A 13,263-nucleotide genomic window follows, 5' to 3' on the forward strand; every position below is an offset into this window, starting at 1 on the left:
TCCCAGTTTTTGTTTTTGTTTTAAATCTGCCATACTGTTACTGAGATATTCAACTTCATTTAGTGCTAATTTTTATAGACTTTACTAAGTGGGTGTGGCTCACATGATTCTCGGGGGCGGGGTCTTTAGTATCACCCTGTGAGCCATTCCTCCTCGTAAAGACCGTAACATTTCGAAATAAATAAAAAGGTCCATATTTCTGGAACCGTATAGCAGATTTTAAAAAAATCAAAAAATCTGGAAACACAGGGGAGCAGGTGAAAGAACATAAGAGCAAAACCTGGTCACTTTTGATCTAGTGACAGGCCCCCTTTAAAAAGTAACCCAAACTTTTTTTTTGCAGCTATGATATTATGCAGAAATGCTGGGATGAAAAGTTTGAGAAGAGGCCAACTTTTTCCAACTTGGTGACTCTCACAGGAAACCTTTTAGTCGATGGCTACAAACAGGTATATTGTACATTTCAATTCCTAAAATCTCTACAAGGCCGATTCCTACAGTGAACATGGAGCTGTTATCAAGGGTATAAAAGGCTAAAATATGCAAAACGTAGCAAAAGCACGAACAGAAATTGGAAACATAGTAATTTTTTTTTTGTTTAATCTACAGCGATACAAACAAGTGAATGAAGAATTTTTAAGAAGTGATCACCCCGCTGTGGTACGAGTGAGGCCCCGAGCAACTAAAATAAATAACCCTGTCTACGAGGGAGAAAGCATCTCCAATATTCTATACTCGGCTGTGCAACCAAATGACAGCGATTACATTATCCCTCTACCCGACCCCAAGCCCGAAGACTCCGATAATGCGATGAATGAGAACACAGAGAGTCGACCAAGGTAAAGCAGACATTTGGGAGTGGCATTTCAGAAATAAATGGTGACGTGAGTCAATCACTATGTAAGAACAAGCCCCTAGGTAAACTCATGTTATATTTACATCTAGGGTTGTAACATATCGGTATCGATAGTACAGGGTGTGTGCTGTACATAGAATTTTCTCATTTGCACCACTTATAAAAGAAGTTTTTTGGCACGGTTTTGGGCGCTGTCTTGATGTAATTTTTAATGCAGTTTTGATGCGTTTTGAACTTTAAGGCCACGTTCATGCAATCAGTATTTGGTCAGTATTTTACATCAGTATTTGTAAGCCAAAATATCAGTGGAACAATCAGAGGAAAAGTATAATAGAAACACATCACCACTTCTGTATTTTTCACCAACTGCTGGTTTTGGCTTTCAAATGCTGACCAAATCCAAATACTTACCAAATACTGAACGTGTGAACGTGGCCTAAAGGGAACTTGTACCCTGCCTGATTCATGCTTTCCAAGCCAGTATAAATTGCATATATATAGAAAGAGAGAGAAAGAGAGAAAGAGAGAGAGAGTACATAAAGATCCGGCCAGAGACGAGACTAGTATAAGGGCCTCCTGGAGCAAATGTGCAGCTAGGCTCTTATTCAAGTTGCTTGCAGTTTGGGCAGGATGAATCAGGTGACAGTTTCCCTTTAAGGGTATATTCACACAGGTTTTGGATGTGGATTTTGATGCACATCTTCTTCAGAATCCACAACAAAAACTGCTTCATGCCTGTTTCATATGTCCTGATATTCCTGGTAATGGAAAAAACAGAACGGGTGCTATCCGTGTATGTGTGTACATGTATATCATTCGTGTGGCATCCGTGTGCCGTGCACCTGCACCATCAGTGTTATACGTTCTGGAATACAAATCAAAATAGAAATGACAGATGTTTAGGTGTTAGATGTGCAAAGATAGATAATAGATAGATAGATAGATGTGAGATATATAATTAGTGCCATGCGTATGTAGTTTACTGTATTTAGCAAAAAAAAGTTGGGGTAATAACCAGCTAAGGGAAAGCTGACAGCTTGAGCTGGTCTTATGCTGGATAGGGTCCAATTACCATGGAGCTTCCCAGCCTATTAATATGAGCTCACAGCTGTCTGCTTTGCCTTTGGTGGTTATAAAAAAATGGGGGGACCCTAAAACAATGACGTGCAGTCCCCTCATTTTAAATAACCAGCAAAGTCGAAGCAGACAGCTGCGGGCTGATATTAATAGACTGTGAATCTCCATGATTAATGATTTTTATAAATAAAGGACTTTTCTGTGTGTGTGTTTATTTCTTACAACTATGGGGTTAATAATGGAGTTGTCTGACAGACAACTCTCCAGTACTATCCCCAGGGCTTGATGTCAGCCAGCTGCTGACATGAACCCCACAATCCAATTACTCTGATTGCCACCACACCAGGACAAATGGGAAGAGCCGAGGCTAAGAGCCAAAATTGGCGCATCTATTGAATGCACCATTTTTGGGGCAGCTGAAGGCTAGCCTTATTAGGTTGGGAAGTGGGCCAATATCAATGGATGCTCCAAACCTACTAATATCAGCTCGCAGTTGTCTGCTTTACCTTTGCTGGTTATTTAAAATGGTAAACACACTACCCAAAGCCCATTTTCCCTTAAAAAGGAATGGGCCACATTTCACGATACATAAACATACCGATCCCTGCAGTAAATATACCACGTCTAGATCAAGAAGTGTTATTCAGTTAGAAAAAATTAAAATATATTACTTTATTTCAATAATATTAAAACACAAATACATAAAAGTCGGATGCCTCATACCGTAAAACACAAAGGCCTCCTTTTTTGTTGATTTTTGAAGTGGATCATTTTCAAAATCCACATAAAAACTCATGTGAACATGCTCTAATAGGGGGTGTATTAATACTATGTGGGTTTTTTTTACGTTTCCACTAAAAAAACTTCCGAAAACGGCATCAAAAACCACAAAAAACACTGTGCAAAAACGATGTGTTTTTCCACAATTTACATGCAGAACGCTTACCAGAGAATTCACATTATGTTTTTTTGCACGATGTTAAGAATTGCGCAAAAAAAACAAGACATATGCACTAAAGACCCATTTTCTCATTCAAATAAATTTAAAGCTTGTTGTTCAGCTGATTTGAAAATGTTTATTTTCACCTGGAATTTGGTGCAGAACACGCATTAAAAACCAGATAAAAAAATCTCCATGTGATCACAACTTAATGAAAAGAAAAGGATCCATAGACTAGCACAGTATCAGAGAAAACAGAAAATACAGCTCCTTCACACACACACAGACTGAAGGGATGACAGAGGAGAGAGAACAGAAGCAAAGCCTTATTTATCTGTGTGTATAGTATATTGTTACTATCTTACCTTATTTAGGAGTCCAGGAGTACATTAGAACTGTCCTCTAATGATGAGATGCTGCTCATTCTGTCCCAGGCTACACAGCAAAGCTCACAAGTGAAATCTGGCAAAATCAATCTATTGTATAAAACATATCTATAATAAAAACCTCAAATTATATTTTTCTATTTTGAGAGATTCCATTTGAACAATGCAATCTTCAATCATTAGCTAACAAAGTACTTATAGCCATTATTGGCGATCCCTAACTCTGTATAAACAATCCACACAACTTTTTTTTTCTAACGCTGTTTGGCCAAGACTCTCTTTATTCTATTACAGTGCCACAGAAAAGGATTGCACCATATCATCAAACATTGAAATCTTGTTCGGCTAGAAAAAAATTAGTTTTAATGTGTTTTCCATAAAAATTACTAAGAATTTCATATGTAAAGTCACCCAGCTTTCTTAATAAATTATGTATGTTTCATCTATTTTGAATGTAAAGGTTTGTCTGGCCTTAGAGTGACTGCAGTCTTGTAGCCTCTATGACTACAGACTTGTGAATCCTCACATCGGGCACTTTGCGCATTGTGGGAATTGTCTGGTGCAGATGCCGGAAGTGGGCGATCATGTAATCGCAAATATGCGATTTACATACATTATTTCCAGCCACAGTCCTACTAGACTGTTTTCAGTCTCGCTCCATACACTTGCATTGAGTGAGGCCGCACCCGTCTAGTCGGCATGTAACCGCATTTATACAAATAACATAATTGCAGACACGGACATGCCGCTCCCAGTGCCAGCAAATGAGAATCCTTACAGCACACAGTGTGCGCAGTGTGAGCATTTACAAATCTGCAGTTACTCTTGTCTAGGCTATAAGTCTCAGTCACATAGTGTGACTGCAGACTTGTAGTCGAAGGCCAGACAACCCATTTAAATACCATAAAAGACTTTTTTTAAGCTGGACATCCCATTTATAGGGGTAGCGTGGCTCTGCTCACTTATTCATTAGGAGTTAAGCTAGGCCGTAGATGTCACACGTACATATACAGTATCTGCCCAGTTATGGAAGCAAGAGGCAGTCCTGTTCATTAAAAAATATGGCAGGTGTGCAATACCCATAGCTCACACAAGCAACCAGGCAGATATCTGACAATGTGGTGATACATAAATGAGCGGATCCCTTTGATATTGACAACAAATACCTTGAAAAAATGTAATAGGTCAGGTATTTTGGAAACAGAGGTCTAATGTAAGTTGTATGTTTTTAATATTCAGCTCTACACTGCAAGAAGGCAACACATCTTCTACAATTTCCTGTGACAGTCCTCTGGAGCAGCCGAATCAAGAGCTGGAGAGCGAAATCCAGAGTGATATCCAACAAGCTGAGCAAGTGCACGACGTAGAGGAAAGCTTCCTGTAGAACATATCAACAGCAAGGACCTAATTATGGAACATGGCACCATGAATGGAATAGATATTCCAACTCTATGCAATAATACCAGACTTCAATGTTTCTGTGAAGACCAAAAATATAATCAAGCAGTAAGATCTACTCAAGGCTTGATAAATCCTAAGCAAGCTTCCTATCAATTTTGGGGACACATCCTTAGAGCCATAACAAAACAAAACTCGAAAACTGCTGTCATAAAAGATATTAAGAGCTAGGTGCAATATACTATAAATGAATAGCAGTTTTATGCAGACACATCTGGAGAAGACTACAACAAGAACAATGTTTCGAAGGCCTTTCATCAGATGTCCAAACTCAACTAAGTCAACCATTTTTGGGCTTGAAACCAAAGACTGGTCAATGTGCACCAATATTACTAGGGTGACATTGGTCCATTTAGATTTTTATAAGCCCATCTATGGTTGGACTAGTGTTTCCATTGTAGCAAAAGAGTTGCACATTTGTAGCATGGTGGCTACGTATGTTGTTGTTCACAAGACTTTAGCAATCATGACTTTTTTGTCCCTGAATCCAAAATGGACTCTAAAGCAAAGTGAGAGCTGCGAATAATAAATGGAGCTACAGACAGGGGTGGACTGACCATCTGAACTTTTAAACCAAGGCCAGAAGGGAACACTGCCTCTGAGTAAGGGCTCATGCAGACGTCCATGGATCTTGGTCCGATCACAGAACCCAATGCAATGGACTGGACGTGAGTTTCCCAACCAGGGTGTGGCAACTTCATACTTTTCTATGAGACTGTCATGCTCGGGTGAGGAGACCTGCGGCCAGTCCTTGAATTGCGGTCCGTAATCAGACCGAGATCTACAGACATCTGAATGAACTCTTAGATGGGTTGAAGTTTAGGTATACCATCTGTAACTTTTTAACTTCAGTGTCAGATTGAAGAACATTGAGCCCACCGGAGGATTTCATTCTGAGAGCCCACCTTTCCCTTCAACTGAAGAGCCCCCTAGCAACTGCAAGGTTTGCACTATGAAGTTTCCTGAAGGAGAAGCCAGGGCCCACCGGAGGATTCTCTGGTTCTCTGGTGGGCCAGTCCAACCCTGAACATGCCTCATATTTGTATAAGATGGTTGGTTAGAAGCCCAAGACTTTTATTACCCCAGGGCCAGTTCCCTCTCAGTCCATCCCTGGCTACATCTACATGTATCAATGAAGTTTATTTTTTTTAAACACTCAGCACTATATTTACAATCCAATTTAGGGAATATAATGGTATGGTGACGGCTGGACCGTCTACCAAAAAGAAGTATGAATGGGAGGTGATAAATAAGGGACAAGGCAAGCCTTTCGTCTGTCTGTGACTGACTTTTGGGGCTATGCTGTGCTATCTCTAGATTTTTTTTTACTTATATGTTTAATGCGTTCACATTGTAACTTTTACTACGTTTGCTTACATTTTATACTATACTTATGCTGAAAAATATATTGAGGTCATAAAAATATGTAAGAAATATCTACATTGTACCTATATTGTAACCATATGCTACCAGTTATCGTATATCTACCTTGGTACCACCTAATCAAATGCCTATAGGGGAGAGACAATCAATATTCTATAAGATTATGACATCGGTAGCCCTAATCAGTGCCATGACCCCTGAACCCCCGTCTTTTATAGGACTGCAACTTCTTCAGATCCTAAAGCTTTCACTGGTGAAATACATGGTACTATACAATGGCAATGAATCCACTTTCGGTTGACAAGATCTTCAGAGGTCTAAAATAACAAATGGATGTTCCTCCACTGGTCTAGTGCTGCCTCTCTGCTGCTGCTCCAGTCTTTGTTGATCAGCTGCAGAGGTGATGTAATGACTACAGCACTGCAGTCAATCAGCATCTTTAGAACTAATGTGCTCAGTGACTGACTGCAGTCAATCAACAAAGACCGGAGCCGCAGTCAAGAGGCAGCTCTGGACCAGGGGAGGATGAGTAACAGATCTTTTTGTTTTATAGTAGAATAGCATTTTAAAATGTTAAACCTCTTGAATAAAATGTCTCATAAATTAATTTATGGTTCTATACTCCTGTTGTACATTAATACATACAATATGAATCATGTTTTTTTCTGGTAAAGATCTGTATGTTCCTTCAGTGAGTCACAATTTCTCATACTGACTTCCTTTAAAAATGTAATGAAAACTGTGGAAAATAACCTGACAACTCTCAGAATAGTTTTGAATTGCATCGTCTATCAATAAGTACAATCAAGAGCATTTTTGCACTCAGAAGGAATACAGAGATACCTATTTTACCCTATGTGCATATTGTAGATCTTCAATTACCAGCTTGTTGTCCTGTTTTTTGTTTTTTTTAGTTTGTTTGATTTTTTTAACTGTGGAAACAAAAAATTTGAGGAGTTAAGGGAACCACCATCTACCAGGTACTATGCATAAGAAAGATGTCTTCTTACTTAGCAAGGGGTCTTTTGGGTCCCTGAGGCATCAGGGCACAAGTTCAGCTGCTAACCCTGCAACCAGCCCCAGTAGCTACAATGCCATGTGCAGGTGCATGTACAGAGGTATAGAGAGTCATTGCTTGATAATAGATAGCCATATGGCTCTGTAAGGCGCATCAAATTGCATTATATTAGTAGTTATCCTACAGAAAGAGAAATTATTGTAAGGGAGAGCACTACATAATCCACCATCCGATACATACCTTAAAGAGGTTGTCCGGTCTTAAGTCATAGCGGTGTATGAGTGATCACAAATATGCCATTTGCATACTGTACATGCAGTCACCTGCAAACTAGACGTGTGCAGTCTCGCTCAATGCAAGTTTATTGAGTGAGGCCGGATACAGTCTAGTCGGAATGTGGCTGGACGTATGCAAATTGCATACTTGCGGTTACATGACCGACTGCCCAGTGCCAGCAGCGGCATCGGAGAATTGTCACAGGGCGACAGTGCACACTATCTGAAGATTGAGAGGTCTGCAGACGCATAGAGTAACTGTAGCCTTGTAGCTTAAAAGGAACCTGCCATCAGGTTTTCACCGTATATAATAGGGCGAGAACTTGTAAGCCCTCTGCTACAGCATTCTAAAATGCTGTATATATGTCTCAAATCCGCTTTGCAAAGCAAAAAAAAGCTTTTATTATACTCAAAGACAGTGCGGTCTGGTCCGATGGTCACCTCTGCTCTTGATCCGGCGCCTCTTCTCTTCTTGAGATCACTGTCCTCCTCTGCTTCATCTGGATGACGCATCCTACGTCATCCACACAGTATCTCCCCCCAAGCTGCTGCTTAGATGAATTCTATCATCCCTGCCAAGGCCATAGCAAAGCATTGTAATGCGAATGCGCTGGCTTTACCGACGGGTCATCAGGCTTTATGGCCCTTCCCCGCGCTTGTTCACTACAGTACTAAGTTCTGCACTCGGCAGGGCATAGAGAAGTGCGCCTGTGCAGGAGCGTGATGGGGACACTGTGTAGATGATGTATGATGCGTCATCCACATGCAGCAGGGAAGGAGTATGGCGATCGTAGGAAGAGAGGAGGCACCGGATAAAGACCAGAGATGTCTACCGGACCGCGGCGTGTTTGGATCTAATAAAAGTTACTTTTTGTGCCTTACAGAGCGGATTGGGGACATATATGTAGCATATCAGAATTCTGTAAATGAGGACTGAAAAAATGTAAAGGAAGGCATAAGATGGTACTGTAAGGCACGGTAGAAATTTAGAATTACTATAAGAGAGCTCCGGGAGGTACAACTGGGAGGTTACATGGCGCCAAAAGAGACCTAGGGTCATGAGCAAGAAGAGATCTCAACCCACATTTTTCTAGCACAGTGATTTGATGGGTTACTACAGGCAGCTCCTCGACGTTTTCTTTGCATTACTTTTTGATTTCTAGCTCCTTTTTATATTGACCCATGATATCTTCAATCGTTAATGGTACTATGACAAAATCAAAGTTTATATACAGTATTTTTGTTATTGCAATTTGTATATGTCTATTTTTTTTTACATTTTTTATATTACTTATTTTTTGCTATAGCATTTTGTAAAACGATACCATCATTCACCATATTTGCAAGAAATCATACTAAGAGTGCAAAAATAATACAAATTTGCAGCTCAGATTATACACGATCTTTGCGCACACGGCAAGGTTAGAATAAAAAAAGGGAAGAATACATGTGGCAATATTTCTTAGTTTAGAATAGAGTAACTGTTGCTCAATGTGTCGTACAAGCAAAAATATTGTGCAATAAGCCACAATGTCTGGGGATTGGGGAATATTCTTATACCAGGCTTTCTTTATACGTACATTTTACGTACATTATTACAACAGCTCATTGAAATCCTGACATTTATAATCTATATTAGCATTTTTTTAAATTTTAGTAATTAGTATAATTAGACTATTCCATGCTTTGGTTGTTTTGATTCACATCTGTCCTGGTCGCACACATCTTGTCATCTAATGAGAAAAGTCAATTTTCACTTTAAAAAAATTATAACTTAGAGATTAAATAGTTGCCAGTGATTACAAAGATAAAAGTCCCATAAAAGGAGAAAAAAATAACAAAATAGCAATGAATGATAATTGTTCTATTAATAAAATAAAAAAAGTTTTATTGGGTAGGATTTAGTAGAATGTAGGGCAGTTGTTGTTTTCTTTTGATGTCAGAGCAATATTTTATCATTTTTATTAAAAATTGTAACAAAAAGCTAGAAAAATTAGGACATTAAAGGGAATCAGTCAGTAGGACCAACCCTCCTAAGCTGTCTATATGGGCATGCAGGTTATAAAAAGTTGTATAAAATGACACCTTGATATCTGTGATCCGATATCTTATTCCAGAGAAATCCACAATTTTCTTAATATGTAAATGAACCGTTAAGATCTATGGGCCGGACATAGATCTCCCCGAGAATCTGCCTCCAGGGCTTATTATAAATGACAGGGAAAGTTAACAGTGTGAGACATGTAGATCAGGAGAGCGGACTGTCAGTCATTACATGTCTCACCCTGGTGCAATATATACATATACACTATATTAAACTATGTGGAGAATGGTACTCAATAATAATGGGAATGCTCTTATTAGTCTCTTGTCATGTCTATTTTAGAAAATACTTGCATTTTCCATTAAATAGCAATTCTGGGACATCTTTTCTTAGAACATTCATTGTGCTATTATTTTATTATTCCTTATGGAAACTTGTAAATTGATTTGAAGCTGCCAGTCTCCTTGTTAAATGGGTGTGTCCTTACAAAGTCAGAATTAACTGGACAATGTGATAATGTGTACACTGACCAGGGCAATGACATCACATATTTGTCAATTTAATAATACCTTTCCAAGGGGTGTAACAGAAGAACTGCACAACACAGAGTTCTTAAAAAATATGTTGCATATTCTTTTATTATTAGAAGTATTTACTAAATCACAAGTTAGCATAAAGGATGACCAGACCCGTGGATGGTCGGGTTCGACCAAACTTTAGTTTAAAGTTCGGTTTGGGTACCAGAAGTCAATGGGGACTCGAATTTTGGTGCTATAAAATGGTCATAGTAAGGGCTAGGGAGCGGCAAAAGGATGCAGAATCTCTCTCTGTCTCTCTCACCCCGGAACGTCGAACACTAAGGCAGACTTCCGGGAGAAGTCAGTGTTCGAAATTCAGCATCAGACATTGGCTGTCCAGTATGAACCCTGAACTTTACAGTTTGGGTTTGCTCATTTCTGGTCTACTTTTATTTTTACAGATCCATTCATTTGAATGGCTGAGTTTGATCCGTGACTCAGATCAAAAATGGACACATGGTCTGAAAAGAAAAAGAACACATAAACAGCACCATAGATGTGTTCGATCAATGAAAAACATGGATGCAACACATGCATGAAAAAAATGTTCGTCTGTATGAAACCTTACATGTATTTATTGTTTCCATTTCTATTATTAAGGCAATTGGAAAATTATACATATTTTTTTCATCAGCTGTAAAGTCCAAAATACTAAACCAAAATCCACGAGCCATAATAATATTGTACGCTACAAATATACTATACCTTTGTATATTTTGTATATGAGCTTCATGTAACAACATATTGCAAAAAAATGATTTTGTGTCCTTCATTGTTGTTACTGTCCACGTTGTATGTTGTTTCATGTCTGCACCAAGATGCTTGTCACATGTATAGAAAATATTCTGCAAAGTTTTATAATAAAGAACATAATGTACTATTAATGTGCAATGCATTTTAGTTCTAGAATACAGCATCAAAATTTAATGTATAAGTAACGAAATTGTATTTCTACCAACTCCTGGGGCATGTCGACCATAAAAAGCATGTAAAATAACAAAAATAATACTGTATGCTAAAAAGGGGCACTGTTATGAATTCACGTATTTAGATTTTTGGAAAGTTCAGAGATTTATTGTTCCTATTAATTCCTCTCTATTTAGAGCACGTAAAGTCTTGTTAAATGGATGCGAGTCCAACAACAAAAAGTTAAAAAAAGCCAAAAATATATATATATAACTATAAAACGCTCAAAATCATCTGGTAGCATGTGCTATGAAATCATGATTGATGGGTAGTCTAAACTTTGGGACCCCTGAAAATTCTGAGAGCAAATGTATAGAAGCCCCTTTGTCAAGTTCTGTGCGCATTTGGCACAGGTCGCCGCACCGTCAAAAGGACGCATGCGGCGGAAAAAAGCATACCTGCACACGGCCTGCGTACCCAATGCTAAAGATAAGGTACGCAGGCCGCATGCAGCAGCATGCGCCCATAGGCGGAGCTGACTGGAGAAGGCGTGGCAGGGGCAGAGCTTCACGGTGAGCATCCGCTGCGCCTCCAAACGCTAATGTGAAACCAGCCTTAGGTAGGGTTTTTTATTAAGTCATCTCCCTATCAGTCAGGAAGAGATGCTATATGCTAATTAGAATTCTTTTTCCCTACAGAAATAGACTTTGTCATCACAGTGTTACAGTTGCGGCCAAAAGCTTTGACACTGATGCAAATTTTGCTGCTTCATTTTAATAGTAGCTCTCCAGATTCCTATAAAGAGTGATCAGGTGAATTGCAAAACACTGCAAAGTCTTTCCTTGCCATGAAAATTAACTTAATCCAAAAAAAATCCAATTTACACTGAAATTCAGCCCTGCTACAAAAAGACCTTCTTAGGTCATTTGAGTGATCTTTTCTTTAGCTCAGAGAAAGTGTTAACAAGGACAAGTCAGCTGATATCTCTCTGTCATGCTGATTGATTTATAAGAGTAGACTGGTTGCTTTCTAAGAGGGTTGGGGCTTGAAATCATTGCCTTCTTCTGTTAGCAATGTTTACCTCCAAACAAACACGTGCAGTAGTCATTGCTTTACATCAAAAGGGCTTTACAGGTAAGGACATTGCTGCTTGTAAGATTGCCCTTAACATAAATGATTTTTACAATTGAAAAAAAGTATTATTGGTTTAAATTTTTTTTTAAATATTATCATTTGTTTTTAGTTGAGTAAAATATGAAAAATAATAATAGTAAGTTTTGATATTTTCCAATTTTCAACACTAGGGGGAGCTACTACTAAAATTTGCCATGAAAACCTAGTATACAACCAGCAGGATCTGTAGGCAGGATCTGCACACATGTGTATGTCATTCATCTCCTCCCCTTCTGGGAGCATTTGCAAAAGGATAAGGGAGAATGAAGCTTAGGATCACAGTGTAAAGCCATTTTGCAGGACAAATTGTAGTTTTGAATGATTCAGTTCATTTCTCCATATAATGTACTCAGAGGCGTACGTAGAGATACAGCTCAAGGGGTGACAAAACATCTGAGTGAGTCCCAAAGCAATAACCCTGATTACAACTATAGTGGCGCACCCTAAAAGTGGATGTAGGAGAACCTCAGTAGATGACTGCGCTGTTACTGAAAAGAAATCTCTAAACAAAGACCATATGCAAATTGCCTCTTCAGAGAAAAAGAGGACTTGAACTTTATAGCGCCACCTTTTGGAAGTAGCAATCCTTCAAGTCACAATCAACCCTTCAACGAGTCATGCAATATGACAGGATAAAAGCCAAATCAGTACTATATTTTTCCGACTATAAGATGCACTTTTTTCCCCAAAAAATTTTGGAGAAAATGGGGGGGTGTCTTATAGTCGGAATATACCGCATTTACAATTAGCGAGGTGGCAGCAGGAGTCAGGCGATTCTTCCTGTGGTTCGACGCTGCAGGGCGATGATCTCACACCCATCCTGGTGCAGCAGGCTCGGCAGTGCTTGGCAGTGCGGGGCGCTCCGGTAACATTTTGTGAAAGCCCGGAGTCTGCACACTTCCATTGCCTCGATGCTGTGGCCTCCGGGAAAATGGCCATCGGAGGTGGCACATACGCAGATTGAGATCTCGACCTTGGGAGACGAGATCTCATTGCCGAGATCTCAATCTGCACATGCTCCGCCTCCGGCAGCCATTTTCCTGGAGTCCACAGCATCGAGGCAATGGAAGTGCGTGGGCTACGGCTTTCACAAAATGTCGCTGGAGCCCCCCGTACCACCAAGCACCCCTGAGCCTGCTGCACCGGGATGGAATTTCCCAGAGACCACC

At 39.5% G+C, this 13,263-nt stretch overlaps 1 protein-coding gene across 1 annotated transcript in view; it reads left to right on the forward strand.

Annotated features, from left to right (window-relative positions):
• PDGFRB (platelet derived growth factor receptor beta) overlaps nt 1-10,899 on the forward strand; it is a 173,448-nt gene extending 162,549 nt beyond the window's left edge. The window contains exons 21-23 of the mRNA XM_073567994.1: nt 344-449; nt 610-839; nt 4,499-10,899. Coding sequence (XP_073424095.1) covers nt 344-449; nt 610-839; nt 4,499-4,643 — 481 coding nt within the window. The 3' untranslated portion in view covers nt 4,644-10,899. The remainder of the gene's footprint in view (nt 1-343; nt 450-609; nt 840-4,498) is intronic.
• The last annotated feature ends 2,364 nt before the right edge of the window (nt 10,900-13,263 follow it).

Source organism: Dendrobates tinctorius, unplaced genomic scaffold (assembly GCF_039654945.1).
Source record: "Dendrobates tinctorius isolate UK_male_01 unplaced genomic scaffold, ASM3965494v1 ptg000020l, whole genome shotgun sequence".
Lineage (NCBI taxonomy): Eukaryota > Metazoa > Chordata > Amphibia > Anura > Dendrobatidae > Dendrobates > Dendrobates tinctorius.